The sequence below is a fragment of the Uloborus diversus genome, chromosome 3, assembly GCF_026930045.1.
Source record: "Uloborus diversus isolate 005 chromosome 3, Udiv.v.3.1, whole genome shotgun sequence".
In the NCBI taxonomy this organism is placed as follows: Eukaryota; Metazoa; Arthropoda; class Arachnida; order Araneae; family Uloboridae; genus Uloborus; species Uloborus diversus.
Window position 1 is genome coordinate 86,320,715 of NC_072733.1, and position 18,551 is coordinate 86,339,265.

The window sequence follows — 18,551 nt, forward strand, 5'->3', positions numbered from 1 at the left end:
TCGATGTTGACAAACTCAGAAGTTGCCTCGCAGGGTACGAGTAAGATTAACCCCCTCCCCTTCCCTAGACCTGGTACTTATACATTACCAAATTAGGATGATTCCCTTTTTCACTGATAGAGGACGAAAATATATAGAGGGCCTATACTCGTACATTTAAATAAAAGTACTGTGATTTATGAGAAGAAAACGTTGTGCATATAAAATTTCTTTTGATATAAATATCAAAGGCTTTGCCTAGACATCGTTTTACTGATTAAAAACCTTTCATAAAATGAATGACTAAATGTGAACCTCATTGTTTCAATTAATTTGATGGTACAAAACAGTAAATACAAGCAATTATTATTTGAGTTGTGAATAAATGCTATTATAAAATGAACTTGAAATTCATTCTGTCTTAACAAAAATTTTGTAATCGATGACCAATCAAAGCAATTGCTGAAACAGATAATGCTATCCTGAAAATGAGAAAGAAATCGCCCACCATTTGAGACTTCTGTTCTCTTACTCTTGTTGTCACTTTCCTTTAAAAAAAGTTTTGTTTTTTAAATAAGGTGGTTTCCAAGGAACTTTCTTAAGATTAAGTGGTAGCTTTTACATATAACCAAAGGGAATGAAATTTATCGTTTCTTCCGCAATAGTTAACCTTCACAGTAAAAAATAAAATAAATACATTAATCAATAAACTTGCTCCCTTGAGGTTACACTACCACCTCCCTCTATCTGTAGCTTCAGACAAAGAGAAAAAACAAACGATAGCGCTGAGATGTCCACAAGAAAAACATATGTTTTGTATTAGAGTAATTTTATTATCATTAGTCGTACCAAAACCTTACAATTTGAAGATTTTTTTTGTGTCTCCAGTAATAGATCAAATGCATGGTTTCCTTATTGGGAAAATGCATTGAATTTTTTCAAAATTGTGAAATTGCCGCCCCCACAGACCCACCCTAGCTACGCCACTGCCTCTATACCCCATCCTCCACATGTACCACAAAAACATTTATTCAAATTTAAAAAACACATTTAAATATCCCACACTTATTCTAAAATTTATAACTTTCTTCAAAAAATTGATTTTGTTCTATTTATCTTTTAAAAAATTACATATAAATTCAAACAAAATATCACATTCAAAAATTATTACCGAACACATTTTCAGATCGACATTTGCTAATGAATAATAAAAAAATAATATAGTTAAAATAAAAAATTTAAATTAAATCTTGAAAAAAATCCATATTTTTGAGTGTTATGTGGGAGACTTAAATATTGCTGGAGAGTAAAAGTTTCTATTTAACGCTAATTACTTACGATACAGTTTATATTTTTCATGTTGATATTTTCACAAAATTTACCTTACATTTTGAAAAATATGTATCGAAAAAATCTATTTTTTTTTGGAGAAAATTATAAATTTTAGGCCAAGTGTGGGATACCTAAATGTTTTTTAACTTGAGTAAATGTTTTTGTCATGAAAATGGGGTATATGGGCAACATTTTATTAACAGGAATTTGGAGTTTCTAAAAAGCTTTTCTTTAGACGGAAGTTGGCACTAGTTGCCATTGTTTAAATTGTATGAAACTTTTTTTTACACTTGTTTTGACGTAAAAGAAAAAATATAATAGGATGTGACTCAAAACACTAACTTTGGATTTTTTTGGGACACCCTAATACACACCGTAAGAGGATTGAAAGAGAAAAGATTTTGATGGATAAATTAGATTTTCTGAGCATGAAATTTTATTAAGAATTATCTATTATTATTAAGAATTATCTATTATTTCTCTTTTCTTCAAAAATGTCCGTTATCATGCTCTTCTATTAATAACACTTTAATGCTCGTATTTATTGTAAGTTGGCCATGGCAGTTCAATATCATCTTCTACTGTAACATTTACAGTAGCTTTCTTTATTTCGTGAAAACTATAAAAGCACTCCTTTTCGCAATTTTCAAGTGTCCGTTCTAATTACAAGAATTTAAGCCTTGCGAAATATTTGTTTTCAACTTTCGATCTGTTCATACAAAATTCACAAAATTTTCAACTCGCGAACTCACCAATCTTCATTTTTGGGAAAAGTAAGTGCTTTTTCTCTATTGGAACAATGATCTCTTTGAAATCTAATTAGTCAGGAAGCCAGCTACAAATTTGGTCAATTATTTCCTCTCGAGTGATAATCGAGTCTATTATTTCAGAGAGGGCATAAGTCCAACTAATGCAATTTTTCAGGAATCAATAAAAAGTGATTATTTCATTCAGAAATGAGCTAAATTCTACGAAAATTTTGACTAATCTAGCCATGAGTAGGATCATTACCTCACTTTAAATTATGTTTCATTTCGTCACTGAAATTATTTTTTTTTTAAAATTTGGACATGACCTTTCTGCAATAAGTATCCTGAAAGACTAGTTTAGAGTGATGAAAATGTAAATCAATGAAACAGATTTGTTTAAAACTGATTTATGATAATAAATAACTAACATAACAAAGTGACAAAAATAATGAAGTCCGTATTCATAAATTCATTATCTTAAGAAAATAAATCATTTATTTTCCTTTCTTTTGTCTTGTTTTAGTGAAATAATAAAGTCTAGTGTGAAAAAAAACAAAAAAAAAAAAACCCTAACAAACTGAAATAAAAAGCAAAAGTTTTACATGTGCATAAAACTATATTCAAATTCATCAAATACATAATCCATGGAAATATTTTCTATCCTTCTGTTGTCTAGTTTTGTTTACCAAGTTTGATGTGCACTTTTGTATGACTATGTTCAAAATAGCACTAAATAATCATCTTGATCTGTGTTTTTTCTATCAACAATATGAAAATTTTCCCTTTATACTCAATATTCGCAAAGGTTGTTCAGCCGACAAGCCCTACTTTGAAATATTCTCTTGAAACCAGTCTATGAAATGCTGGCTTGAGACTGTTTCTTTGATGTTCATCATGAATGTTGATAATTGAAAACATTTGTCGCCCACTAGAATCCTTTTCTAAAATCTCAATTTGAGAGATAAGCTCTCTTCAAAAATGGAAGGGCACCTGTTTTAGCAGTTACAAAGTTCATTGCTTTCAACAGATTTGATGGTGAATGTAATTTCAGATTTCACTTATAGGAGATTGGCTCTCACATGGTTATAATTTGTCGTATCTGTTTAACATTCTTTTTTCTGTCCAGAAACCCTGGTCGCAAAGGACAAACAAATGGTCTCTCAGAGGAAAGTCATCAGCAATCTTTTTAAATTTCTTCAGTGTTATTTCTGCAAAAAGTCTCCTGCAGTGTCTCTTATTTTGACCAGTGTATATCTCACTGAAAGTATAGTTTTTTTTTTTTTGCAGTTAATAGATTGATGTTAATAAAACTTCTGAGAAATTAGCAAATTTCATTCTGATTCCGTGATTTTGAATCCCCCCTAACCCCCTCCATGGGCGCCCATATAGGGGGGCAAGAGGGGGTCAAGCACCCCTTAGAAATTAGAACTTCCTTGCTTTTAGTAGTTTTTTCTTTGCAAAAATGTAAAAACATTTCTTCTTCAGCAATAAATGAATAAGTTATTAAAAATGTCAAATTTTAATGACTCTAATTTGTCCTGAAATCAGTTTCCATGGGGAAAATATCCTGCTAAACCATGGGGAAAATATGAGTCCCCCGTACAATTTTGCATTTGGGCGCTCTTCTCCCCCCCCCCCAAACTGACAAACCTACCATTACCAAAGTTATGTTAGATCAGAAGAGTTATTTGTTTTTACTTCATTGTGACAAAAAAATCTAGTTCTTCTATGATCTTGCCATTGCATCTTTCTATTTCTTCCTTCGTGTTTAGTGCAGAAAGGGCATAAGTCCCGAACTTATGCACTTTCTGCACTAAACGAAAAATGTGACCCCAAAATAAAGTGCTTTGTTGTACAAGGATTGACTTCCCTGCTACACCAGTCCATGTCTCTACATACAAATATGGGAAAACCACAGCTACTCAATTTTTTAAAAAAAAAGTCTTATGCCCTTTCTGCAATAATTGATTCAATTGATGAAAGGCATCAGGGAATGGTATCAAAACGCTTCTTGAAAGTCAGCTGTGTGTCTGTGAGTGGGATGAGCGGCAGTAGCCTCCAAATCATGCAAAAAAAAAAAAAGTCAGTCGTTTCCTCCCAACTGAAACTTTGTCAAATTATAGTTAACACAATATCTCGAAGGGGAAAAAAAAGTTAGCTGACGTAATGAAGTGGATTATGAGTCAGCTGGTAGGTTGAACATGTAAAAAGAGAAATTCAGTTATTTCCTCTCGGCTGAAAATTAGCCTAATACAGACTATATGCAACTGTTAATAAATACACAAGTCAGCTGGCTGTACCCCAGTGGAAAAATTTTCAGCTGGTACATTGAAAGTTGAATCGAGTAGTTTAGAAAGGGCGTAAGTTCAGTGGATTCCCGTAGGACTTACGCCCTTTCTGAAATAATAGATTCAGTTATGACAAAGGAGTTGAGCGGGAGCATCTATCGCCTAGTAGAATGCATCAGCTGACTTTTCCCTTTACTTACTGCCAGCTGATTTTTTTTATTAGTTAGAGAAGTATGTTAACAATCATCTAACAAATTTTCATCTAGGAGAAAGTGACTTATGTTAAATTATTTTCGTTATTTCTAAAGATTGAAGTTGCACGCTCGCATAGCATACAATGGTGGTATCCAACCTACTGCCTTAGGGTCACATTCATCCCGTGAATGGATTTGGTCCGGCCAGTGGGAAGCTTACAAACTAAATGACTAGCCTTTAGTTGATAATATATTTTCTTTCTGCATTTTTTAGAGAAAACTAAGCCCAAAAAATCTCAAAACGGCACTATTGATCGCTTAAGTAAGAAAATTTCATGGGTGTACGGTGAGGCCAATGGTACCCCTGATTAGACCAGAGGACTTGCACCCTACTTTAAATCAATCCTTATTAAGGATATTTTTTCATCATCCTCTATAATTCACTTTGATGGAACAACATCAAGGCAAGTAAAGAAGCAATTGCACAAACATTGATCCTGGTATGTGGTTCTACTTCATAATGTGTCACTGTGTTAAAGAATAAAAGATTGAATGCATTCTATTGTAGTTTTCAAGATTGAATTTGAAATATTTTATCATCCACTATGAAAATCAAGCTTACAAATTACATTTAAATAAAAAAACTTAATATTTGTTGTCCTAAAAATGTCCTAAAATTTTATCAAAATTGTGTCCAAAAATCTTTGAAATTTCCACTCTGATCCCTGAAAAAATCATATTTAATAATTTTTAGTGTATATTTTTGTTACATTTAATGTATAATTGCATGCATACTTTATAGATTTTTTTAATGCCAATAATCTAGGTTCTCATTATCAGTGTGCTCAAAATGAGAAGCATATTTTATGAAAGTTTTTTTTGTCAGTTACTTGTTTAAATTGGGAAAATTTCAAGCATTAAGATTTTATCTTGCAATTTATTTGTGTTTAAATGAACAAAAAAAAGTTATATTTCAATTGACTTTACTGAACTAAAAGATATACTGCTGAGAAAATCTTATTTTAAAATGCAAATTTTGAGTTTTAGCGAGTAGGGGCGATGAGTAAAACAATATGAGAGTAAACAATATGAGATCTCTTTTAATGAAAAAATCAATATATACGATGTGTGACAATATCAAACATTTATTTGCAACATAAAAGTGTTAATCTTTGTTTAAAATATAAGTAATTTTTTTTATATTGCAATTTTAGCCTGGACCAAAATATCTTTGGATACCTGTTGTTTTACGAATTCTTATGATACCATATTTCATGTTATGTAATTATAAACCAGACAAAAGGCAACTTCCTGTGCTCATAGATAATGATTGGGCCTATTTTGGAATGGCTGTCGCTCTTGGTTTGAGCAGTGGATACTACAGCAGTCTTGCCATGATGTATGCTCCTGGGTTAGTAAAATACATTTTATTAAATGTTACGAATGTACTATTATTTTCACAGTAGTTGATTTGTTTAAATTTCATTTTAACATGCTTCCCAAGAAGAGTTTGATTAATTTTTGTATGACAGTTTAACCACTTGTACTTTCAAAGTCGATATTTAAGTGGAGAAAAAAGGGCTTACTTGTAATTAACAGTGAGAAAGAAACCAATTGAAGTATTCTTCATTTTTGAAAACCATCTTATTAGATCCTAACAACTCACCCTCACCTTTCGAACATGAAAAAATACTTTTTAAATCTGTTCAATACTCTAAGGTTCTGCATTCTTTGTCAATCTAATAAGAGCATCTTATCTCTTTCTCTCATGAGACTTCTCAGTGAGACTGCAGTTAAATAGTCTTTCTCCTCTCTTGCTACTTCTCTTGTTTTAAAATCCATCTGTTTTCCATTCCTTTCTATTGCCTCTCATGTCAAAGGCTAAAATTTGTCACTTTCAGAATATGACAAGCACACTGGAACAAACACAACCCGCCATTCTTAAGGTGACATGCATGGGAGCATTAGTCTCTTATTGTTTGTCAGAAGTTACTATGAACTTTTCCAGATGTTTTCTATATTATATTGAAAATACTCAACAGTCAATTTTATGAAACAAAAAATAACTTGCGTTTACTTACTTAACTAATTCTAAGTAATTATTGTTTACTTACTTAAAACTTAATTTTTATGATACTGTACGTAAAACTTATTGTTGCTTTAATTAAAATACCATTTTAAAGATTTTAATTTTGTTAGCTAACTTAATGACTGGTTCTTTTTCTGAATTGAAATTTCTGTGCCAATTTGGTAAACTTAGTAAAAAGTTGCTTAAGAGCCATTATTTTGAAGTTCAGACAAGGTGTGGTAGTGACCATTTTTGATTTTTCTAATTTTTTTATATGTCAAAGTAGGTCATGAGAAGTGAACATTCTGAAATTTTCAGAGTTCCAAAAAATTTTTTTCGCTCGTTAAAAATTCCCAAAATTTTAGGTTTTGCAGCGCTTTTTTAGAAAAATTCTAAAAGTCGCATTTCAGTGCGCTTTAGCTCTTTACAGTTACACAACCTCACGGTTATATTTATATTTATAGGTTGTACTGTATGTAGTGATGATGACTTCATATTTATTTTGGTTAGGGGTTGTTGCTTTCTTCAGATAAGGGGTCGCAAAGTATGGATTTTATCCATTTTCGCGCAAGTTTAACCTGCGTTATTTCCCCCAAAAAGCCACCCCCTGAAAAAAATGTAACATATACTGAAAGTTTATACTATGAAGAGAGTAAATGGCAAATTTGTTTGAGGTTTAATTTTTTTTTAGGAGAAAAATACCCTGATATTTTTCAAATTTTCAAAAAATGTGTTTTTTTGATCGCAAATAACTCAAAACAGCATCACTAGGAAAAAAAACCTTTTATATATTATGGTACCTGGCTATGTGTAAAACATCATAAAAAAGAAAGCAGCATGGGATCTCTTCTTGTTTTCCAGAAAATAATTTTTTTTTTGTATCTCATTTTATGCGTTTTCTCAAACGTAAAACGTGTGTCCAGTATGCAGATTAGATCTGCTAAAACTTAAAGGATATCCCAAAATAATTCTTTCTCATTTATGTTCATAGCAATGGAAGAAATTTCATGAACAGTATCTGCTTCACTTTCCTTTAAATGTCTATTTTCTATGCCATCTTCAAATACCTGTTCAAAGTTCTGTTTCTTATGGTCTTGGTCAGGCATCTACCAGTCAACAAGGAGAAAACAAAGAAGCAGTGGCGGCTCGTGCCTTGAAAAAGTGAGGGGGCCAGATCATGGGTGCACTCGCCTCCGCCCCCCCCCCCCCTTAGTTTTTGAAAAAAAAATTCAAAAAAAATTTTTTTTTTAATATTTAAACTTTCTTACTATTTTTCTTTTTTGTTAAATTAATAAAATTAAACTTATTTTCGCAACTAAATTAAAAATGTGAAGAAGTAATAACACTTAAGGTATATTCAAAACTAAATAGGAAAATAATCTAAATAATAATGATTGCTTCTCTAAATTGTCGTTATAGTAAGCTAATAAGAGTAGAGCCAAGAAAGGAGCAAACGGTCTAATCTTGTGCAAATGTAGGCTTCTTCCTTTACTGTTGTTTATTTTACATAGCCTGAATCGCTTCAGAGTATTCAAGTTATGTAAAATAAACAGCATACAGGTAGGGTAACAGTCTCTGCGAATACTGCTGTAAATATTGACGTTCAATGCATTGCTGTTGCGGAGAAAAAACACACACACATGTTTAGATAACCCCCGACAACGTATGATCCGCACCTCATTAATTTTACACTTTTTAACAGATAATCTTCGGATTATATGCAAGATAATATGGTACAATTCTTTTTTTTTTTTTTTTAAATTTCAAGCACGTACGTACAAAAAAATTAAAATCAATAAAAAGTTATAAATTATGTCTTCTAAAAAAAGTGAGGGGGTCCGGGCCTCCTCTGGCCCCTCCCACGGACCGCCATTGCAAAGAAGAAAACGTTTCGGAAATCTCATGTGAGGGGTGGGCTCTCCCAACTCGTAAAAGTACATGATTTTCATTGAAACAAAAAAGAGTTTCTTTATGAAAAGTTCCTTCATGGTGAGAAAACCGGAAGAAAACAGACGCCCGACCAAGTAGAACATGCAATGAGAACAGAGATGATTGAAGACATAAACATATTCCTACCCAACGAATATCTGACAAAAAGTCAAATTTAAGCTGCTTTTAGCCGATATACAAAGCAAAAAAAAAAATGTGAATAATACTGATTTATCAAGAACCGACAGCCTCTTAGAGGTATTTGAAGATGACATAGAAAATAGACATTTAGAGGAAAGTGAAGCAGATATTGTCCATTGATTTTTTTCCATTGCTATGGACATAAATAAGAAAGAATTATTTTGGGATATATATATATATATATATATATATATATATGATATTGATTTTTCATTTTCTGATTTACCTGCAATTAAAATACCGTCAATTTGTAAAAATCAGAAAAATAAAGTATTGCTAGTCTTTTTCTCTTTTTCTCTATACACACATATATACATTCTTACTACATCCTTTAAGTTTTAACAGATCTGATCTGCATACTGGACACACGTTTTACATTCGAGAAAACGCATAAAATGAGCTACAAAAAAATTATTTTCTGGAAAACAAGAAGAGATCCCATGCTGCTTTCTTTTTCATGATGTTTAACACATAGCCAGGCACCATAATGTATAAAAGGTTTGTTTTCCTAGTGATGCTGTTTTGAGTTAATTGCGATCAAAAAAGCGCAATTTTTCAAAATTTAAAAAATATCAGAGTATTTTTCTCCTAAAAAAAATTAAACCTCAAACAAATTTTGTGCCATTTACTCTCTTCATAGTATAAACTTTCAGTATATGTTACATTTTTTCAGGGGGTGGCTTTTTGGGGGAAATAACGTAGGTTAAACTTGCGCAAAAAAGGATGAAATCCATACTTTGCATCCCCTTATCTGAAGAAAGCAACAACCCCCAACCAAAATAAATATGAAGTCATCATCACTAGATACAGTACAACCTATAAATATAAACATAACCGTGAGGTTGTGTTTCTGTAAAGAGCTAAAGTGCACTGAAATGCGACTTTTGGAATTTTTCTAAAAAAGCGCTGCAAAACCTAAAACTTTGGGAATTTTTAACGAGCAAAAAAAAATTTTTTGGAAGGCTAAAAATTTCAGAATGTTCACTTCTCATCACCTACTTTGACTTATAAAAAAATTAGGAAAATCAAAATTGGTCACTGCCAAAATTTCCGTTTTTTGTCTGAATTTCAAAATAATGGCTCTTAATTCTTTTTAGGCTTACCAAAGATTTGGTTCACGAAGATTTTAAGTGCTTAGGATGGTGCTAGATTTTAGAAATCAATAAATTCTATTGTTCCTTAAAATTCTGGCAAAATCTAGAAATGTTGAATTAAATACGGGGATTATTTTTAGCATCTCTTAAAGTTCTAGTCATCATGTCAGTTACTAGAATTATAAAACACCGTATCTTTTATAGCTATATAACTCTAAACTTATTTTGTTAGAAAAAAGTCTTTTTTGATGATGGCAATTGATGATATTCAACTTTCTTCAAAAATTAGGAATCTGTCATTGTGGAATTGTTTGTATTCATATTTCTGTCTTATTCTATGTGTCCTTTGATTATGCTTTCATTTTTCTGAAATGAATTTAATTTTTTTCCCAGAACCAGGGGTAGAAGTAGTCCTATATATCCTATATTTCCTATATTTTCAAAAAAAGCATCAAAAGTATCCTATATTTCCTATATTTTTAGCAATTGTCCTATATTTCCTATATTCCCATAGTTTGGTGTATATATTTTTAGAAAATGACCTTAGAAAAACCTTTAGGTCAGTTGATTCATACTTTCTATCAAAGCTTGACAACAAATAACTCAAGATTGCTTAAAAACGAGATGTTTGTATGTAATTTTTTTTTTTTTGGAATCTCTAGCATAACTTGTCTGTTTTAATTTTGTTCTAGATGTCGAGTATTTTTGACAATGTTTAAAATTGTTTTAAGAGAAAGCTCCAATGATCCATACTTTATAACAAGCTCTCCTAACTATTGATGAAGTACTTTGACAATAAATCGGTACGAACACCAAAATGTGGGGAAGATTCATTCGATATAAATGTACAAAAAAAAAGCCTATTTGAAATGCTTAAATTTAGGTAACTATGCAGAAAAAAAAAAAGAATGAACTCTCCCTGGATTCGAAATTTGAATTTATTGCAAAAGTTAGTTTACATTATTGTAACGCTATATTTTTAGCAGAATTCGTTATTGAAAAATAAGCTTTTCGGAAATTAAAAAAAAAGTTGCATCCTCTTATTAGAAAGAAATGTTCCAAAGCTACGTCACCATTTGAAAAATATCTAGGCAATATTTTGCCCTAAGCACTAACCAAAAAATTATCTAGGCAAACTAACAGATGGAGTCAAATCTTTACGTACATAATGTTAAAAATTTTTGAGGAATGGAGATTTGATGGTACTTGGAAATCAATTATTCATTTTGGAAAAATGTTTTTGAAATGATAAATAGTCAGTCAACTTCCTTAAAACAAACACTTAGAATTTTTAGCGGTGAAAGTCATTTTAGTCATTTTGGCTTTTTCTCAGTTTGTATCATGCTGTTGAAAGACGTTTATCTCCAACACAAAAAGATACTGACATAAGAAAGATCCTCTTAACCATTGACGCTATGATGAGATTTTTAAGGTTAATTAAGATGCTGAGATTGGGAAAACATTAAAAAGAAAATTTGTTTTATCACAACTTATTCTCTAAATACGAAATTCAAAAAGGAATGGAAAAATCATATAAAGACGCATGACAGTCAGAGGCAAAAGAAGTTGGAGTACCTTCAATAAAAGAAAAATTAGTGAAACTTAAAAAAAAAATTGATTCTGCACTGTATGATTCATGTAGCAGTCAAGGGATGAAAAATGGCTTTGATATATATATAACAGAAGCTTCGCGAATTCTTTTTATGCTGGTAATAAAAATATTAAACTTGTAAAAGATGAAATGGAGGAAAAAAGGTTTAACAAAAGCATTTCAAAAATATTAATAATTGTAAATAATTGTATTAAATGTAAATAGATGTTGTTTAAATTTTGTTTTAAAATATTTTTACATAAGTAAACAGTTTTTTCATAAGTTATTCTTTCAAGAACTCAGGAAACTCATTCTAGGTATGTTATAATTTTTATTTTAGTTTTTTTTAAAACTGTATGCAGTATGATTAATTGAAATCATTGATAATAATAACTGCAAGAATAACTAGATAATATAAACTATGTATTGTTTACTTTTTCAAACAAAATTATTCATAGAACATGTCCTATATTTGTCCGATATTTTTCATGGAAAATGTCCTATATGTTACAAGTTAACCACTTCTACCCCTGCAGAACATATTTAATAGAGCCTATGTGTGTTATATTTAAAAAATTTAAATAGTTTTCATTTTGAATTAAAAAAAATGTATTAGTCTAATAGAATGGTTGCTAACTTAAACTTTTTTGTGGTCCTTTTACTATTCTAATTGTGTTGTGTACAATTTTTGCTGACATCTTTTCTTTCAAAATTTTTGAATCCTAAATCAGCAAAAAATGATGAGTATAACATGTTTGTTGAAAAACTGAAACCAAAAAAAGGTACTATTGGTTTGAGATTTTCTGCTAACTGACTTTGTTTCTCAAGTCAGATATTGCCAAATTAGTTGTAATTTTTGCTTTACGTTTTCAAAATATCAAAAAGTTAATGCTACTTTTTTACATAAAACTACAAGACTACAAAACTTGGTTTTACTTGCTACAAAAGTTTTCTCTTCTCCCAAACCTGATTTTTCCTGTTGCAAAAGTTTTTGCTACAAAAGTGACTTTTAAATGCTCCAAAACTGCTACAAATTTTTCTGGCTGAGTGTGACCAATAAAATATCTATTTTACATGGTATAAGTTGCCACTGTATTTTTTCCCACTAGTCTGATTATTTATTTCGTTAATGATTGGAGATGAAAACAGTCGGGGGGAAAACAGGAAAATTTCCAAAAAAATGGGAAAAAAAAGTTTTTTCCCGAAGGGATTTATTTCCACTTCATAAAAATTGACAAATTGAATTTTTTTAACTTTTCAGGGGGTTTTTATTGAAATTTTCAGCTAAAAGTGATAAAATTAGAAATTTCCCATGCTTAAATTCTGATACTATATCCTCCCCATAAGCGCGGATAATCCAATAGGCCACCCTAGGCTCTGGCCTAGGGGCGCAAGCCAATAAGGGAGCACATCACAATGAAAAAAAAAATGAATAAAAAGCTTGTTGGAAATAAAAGTGGCGTGTTAGTATAAATAAAGAAGCAAAATTTAACTGTAGAATAGATTGTAACCAGCCCGTTAAGCAGAAAAAAAAAACAATTGGAGGATAGGGAAGGGGTGCAATGATTGAGTCGAGTTCCTTTTCTGGTCAAAGCCGATAATTTTAGATATGTTTGATTTGAACAATAATTTCTTAAAAATATAGCTTTGCCTCGGGGCAGACTGGGTCTTCCAAGAGGGCGTCAACCTTGACTTCTGAAGGATGCAAAAGTTCGAGGGTGCCAAAAAAAGAAAAACGATGATGTATAATGATGTTCGTTACCAGGGTTTGCTTCCAACATATTACTTTTATGAATTATGTTTTTATTCAAAATTCCACCATGAAGATCACAACAAAGTGGATAAAACTACATTGGATGCCCCGATATGTTTTAAATAGAAGAAAAATTAAAATACAGAGAGAAAGAGTGATTCAGAACATTGTAAGGTAGAGACACCAGTAGTTCTAAATTTTTCTAAAATAAAAAAATGAATGGAAAACAAAAGTGCATCAAGAAATTCAAAAGCAAGGATATTTGAATTTAAATAAAATGGAAAAAATTACATAAGATATCACCTGAGACCAAAGCGTCTTTTTTTTTTCAGGGGCTAAAAGCGTTTGTTTTTCAAACAGACAAAATTTTGAAAATTCCATCATAGAAAAATTGAAACAGTTAAATGTTTTTGGAAGAGAAAAAGGGAGTCAGGGTGTTTTACAATATATTTTTAAAAATAAACAAAATATTATGGACAAAGCAAAATAGGGGGAGGGAGGAGTTTTCTAAGTCTATCCCCATCTTTTTACGTCACCAAAGGTAGTCTAAAATTGCATTTTTATAACTTTAATAGAAAAACTTAAGAGGAGATTCCATGAACCCGCTTCCACTATCATCTTCAAAGATTATCTAAACTTGTTTTTTATGAAATATCAATTTCAAAAAGCTTCCTAGTGAGACTCAACGAACCGCATCCCTTTCCACAACGTCATCAAAGACAACTGCGCATCTAGGACTAAATATCCAAAATTTCTGAGGGGGAGGTCCCTAAACACTAGTTTTCTCCCTAACACCATCGATGAAAGCAAACAATTTCACTTGTAAGACTTCAACTCTAAACATTTGTGCAGGAGTGCCCTCATCCAAAAAAAATGAGAAATTTTTTGCATGCAACAAAAAATTAGACATTTTTTGTCTCTTGTGCTGATTTCGTTACAGACCAAGCCTAACTTCAGATTTGGGGATGTTTAACATTTTCTAAGATGCTTGGAGTGTCTACACACCAAATCTTATCGTTCTGGGGGTTATGAGTTTGTTGAATGGTGCAGACTTGCGGTCCGTCTCAAACGTTTTTGGCATCGTTTGAATCAAATTTGTTTTCTTCAGCAAAAGCCAGGACTTTTTGGAACTCGTAAAACTTCTGTTTGAGCTCTGTTTTTGTCCTTAGTCGCACTGATCGGTCACAAATTCCCCGTCTCATGAACGACTTCTCTCATGGAAAATCAAGGATTTTATTGAACTCGCCTTTGGATGACCTGACGATTAACGGAAATGCTCACTGTTCATTTTTGTACGCTTCCTGGACATTGACTATCATTTCCAAGCCTTTTGAAGCAGCATACTGATTCAAATACTGTTTGCCGAGGCACAACAAGCATACAAATGGTTGTTCTACTCGGTTAAACAAGTTTAAAATAGCAGGTCTTTTGCTTAAAATTGTAAGAAAACCGAAAAACAATATATTAACTAGGAGATATATTGTAAATTATTTTCTAATTAAGTGAGGGACAAAAATAAAGACATTCGTTTAAAAAAAAATTAGTTAACTTCCACTCAATGATGCAAAGTTTGGCTCATCCATATATTTGATTCAGATGTCTTTTTTTTTTTCAGAATTAAAAAAAAAAATAGTTTTGGATCAAATGACCCTTAAACAATTTATTTATTAGGTAAAATAAGAAACAGAGAATAACTTGGTTACAATAACTAAATTTTGTTCAAAAGTGCAGGTATGACTACTTTTACTACTGTGCTCAGTGCAGCCGTATAGTTAATGAAAAACTCCAGTTTAAATCTTGGTTCAGCTTTAGAAACCATTACGCAGTTTTCGTCTGGGGTTTCTGTTGGAAAGATAAAGAATAACCAATTTATTTTATGGACTTAAGACTGTGTTAGAAAAAGCAAATTTTTTCATTTTCAGTCAGTAAAGTTACATTGCAAGGTAGGAAGGGAAATTATACTTATTTTTCTTTCAAACAATATCAATCATGTTTGAAAGTCAATAATTACTATTATTTCAAGTTTCAAAGGCAATTTAAAATAGAAAATGTAATTTTTATGATTATATGTGTTTGACACACCTTACCCATTGGTTGAACAACAATTTGATTTGTTTCTGGTGTTTGACCAAAAAAGCTCTCAGTTATAAAACAAAAAGGCTATGTCTAATTAAATTTATCTTTATATGTATTTCTATCAAGCAAAAGAAAAAAATGTATAGATTACATATATTTTTTGATGCTCAACCCTTCATAGGTTCCAAGGAAAACAGAGTTAATAAGAAAACCTTTTTTTCCAGAAAAACCAGAGAAAAAACGTTTTTCCCCCCACCACTTCAAATTTTCCGGAAATTTTACATCTCTATTAATGACAAAAAAAAAAGTCGGTGTAACTACAATTTTCATTAAAATCAACAAAGACTTACTTTTTGTTTTTATGGGAAGAAATGGTCACAGAAGACTTCTAGCATTTGCTGCATCTGTATATTTCAAGTAAAAGAAACCTAAAAACTATCTGGGAGATTGATGAGCAATAGAAAGCTGCTCTCTCTTTATTTTAAATATAGTTATTGATATTAGGAACTTGGACCCTTTGTTCCTGAGCCACCTGTGTTACTTTTGTACAGTGGACAACAATTTAGGCCTTCATAATTTTTGCAAAATACTTCATCTCTTTCATACTATACTCTGTAGGTTTTTTTTTTTTTTTTTTTTTGTTCCACTCCTTGTATTATATAAAATTCTAATCTAAGAGATGCTTTTAATTGTGCTTTTATCCAGCTATAATATTCCCAGGATAAAGTATTTGTTTCTGCTGGACTTATTCTCTTATTTTTATATTAGTATTTGAATTATTTTTAAATTGTTATTTAAGAAATTGTTAAAAATGTACTGATGTAAGATATTTACTAAATAAGTAAATAACATCTGAGATGCTTTCATTTCATGTGTGTGTGAAATTGAGAATTATATCTATTTAAATTATTTCCAGGTGTGTGGACACAGAACATGCTCCTATTGCTGGGATGATTTCAGCATTATTTTTAGTCCTTGGCATTGTGTGTGGAGTTAATTTTACATTTTTTGTGTCTTGGTTAATTGAAACAAACTTATTCTAAATTTTTGAACCAAGTTCAGGAAGATTCCCGATTTCAGGTTATGTATGTGTACTTTAAATTTAAAGAGCCTTTATACAAAAACTATAAGAAAACAAACTGAAATGAATTTCATGACAGCCTTTCCTTTGTACTTGCTGTTTACATTAACCTTAGACAATTGTCTTCGTTACAATGTGCATTTTATAGCAAATTGATGTTGCATTTGTTACTTGTATTTCATGCAGATATATAGTTTATTGCTGTTTTTCTAATCTTTAATATAAAAAAACTTTCTATTCATTGGAACATTCAATTTCATCAATAGGATATTGCGCATATTCATTTGTACTTAAAATATACATCATTTTTCTCTTTCACATTTTGGAGGTCTCTAGAATTTTCAATTTACATTTCATTTTGAGTTCATATATGCAAATAAACCTTATTTTGTATAATTTTATCTCTTTCAGTATTTATTGACCGTCCTTAGGAACATTTTTGTATGTCTTTTATATCATCAGTGTGATAAAATCCTTGTGTGTTCTGTTCCTGTGATACAAAAGGTTATTCATAAAAATCGGGATTTTCAATACAAAAGGAAAAACAAACACCCTGTTATCAACTGTGATAGCAATTTCATAGTATTTTGTTTAAATTCATGTATTGTAAAAAAAAAATAGTTTTTGTTCTTTTTAACTTAAGATTTTTTTCCCCTCTCTTCAATTGTATTTGAGGCACAAATTTGCTTTAAAAACTGGTATTAAGTCCATCATAAAGTACTTTCTAACTTGATCACATCCTTAAAAAAAATCATTGTTTTGAATTCCATTTCTTCAATTTAACATGAAATATTTTTATCTAGCTTTATTACCCTGCATTAAAAAGGGACATATTGAGATTTAAACTACCTTTCTGCACTTTTTATTGCAATTTTGTGTTTTAAATAGATTTTGTCACATTGTTTTCAATCTGCAAGTATCTCTACCAGTTTTGTAAGGAAATACCCTTAATTCAGACTGTTAAAAATAGTTTTTGCATTTGCTGTTTTAAAAAACAGAATTTTTACTAAATTCAATGTTTTTTTTAAAAGTTGAATTGCATATCAATAACATCTTTTTCATTCAAGTGTTTGAGCTTTATGTATGCATATAGACCAATGTATTTAGCACACAACATTAGCATTAATTTTTGTATTTTTTAAATATTTACTTGAAAACTTGATCATTTACACAATGCCTACAAAAAGTACAAATTCCTTAAATTACATTAAAAATATTTCAACATAGCATAGTTTCTACATTTTTATGTGCTAATATTTACAAATAACTCTTTTACAAAAAAACCTTTTTGCTCAATTATTGAAAGAAAACACATGTATCAAATAAAAATTGATTAGTTATGCTTTTATACATATCTGTTACATCCTACCTTGCATTTCATCAAAAATTATTTTTCATGTGTGTTAAATCAACAATATCCAAAAATATAGAAACTTCTTTCTTTTTTTAATATGTAGTTTGAATGCGTATCAGGCTCCAAAATCAGAAACAAAGTATTTTTTATAATATTGATATCTATGTGAAAATAACCCTGTAATAGAACGCAAAGTTTTGAAACATTATCTGGTTGCATTTTCTTCCCTGCAATATGTACTACTTTGTTATATAATTATTTATGACTTTGTTATGCTCATTCAAAGTGAGTAGTAATTCAGAACGAATATTGTTCGTTATTTTGTAGTGACTACTCAGGATATGTTAATTTTTACTTTTTATTTATATCAAGAAATAAGTAAATGTTAAAATAGTAACTTTTGATACTGATTTGTTAGTTACATGTTGAACTGCAAGTAAAATATGAAAGATATACTTTTGGTACTTACATGTTCAATAAACTAGTACTAGTCTCAAACAATGGATATTTGTACCATAATATATGTATGCTGAAATAAAAGTGATGTTTATTACTTTTATGTGAACTTCATTTTGACTTTGTATCCCTGTAGCTTGAAATAATTAGGATTGAAATCAACTCAATTATGGAGGACAAGAGGGCAAATGTTTCAAACTAAGAGATGTTTCCAAAATGTTGATTCGCTGTAAAATTGTCTCATACAGCAGCTTTTGTTTTCGGTAATACTTTTTATGTCAAGTTTTAAATGCCCATATTTCGTTTCAAGGGGGCTGGAAGGGGAGGAGAGAACTTAATGCCCATAATAACCTTTAAAAAGTTTCTAATGCTAAAAGCATAAATGCAATTTGTCGCTTCATCACGA

General features: G+C 30.6%; 1 protein-coding gene across 1 annotated transcript in view; it reads left to right on the forward strand.

Moving 5' to 3' along the window:
* The window catches only part of LOC129218833 (equilibrative nucleoside transporter 3-like), a 104,932-nt gene extending 86,699 nt beyond the window's left edge, over window positions 1-18,233 (forward strand). The window contains exons 11-12 of the mRNA XM_054853155.1: window positions 5,757-5,953; window positions 16,171-18,233. Of these exons, the coding sequence (XP_054709130.1) occupies window positions 5,757-5,953; window positions 16,171-16,297 (324 nt within the window). The 3' untranslated portion in view covers window positions 16,298-18,233. The remainder of the gene's footprint in view (window positions 1-5,756; window positions 5,954-16,170) is intronic.
* The last annotated feature ends 318 nt before the right edge of the window (window positions 18,234-18,551 follow it).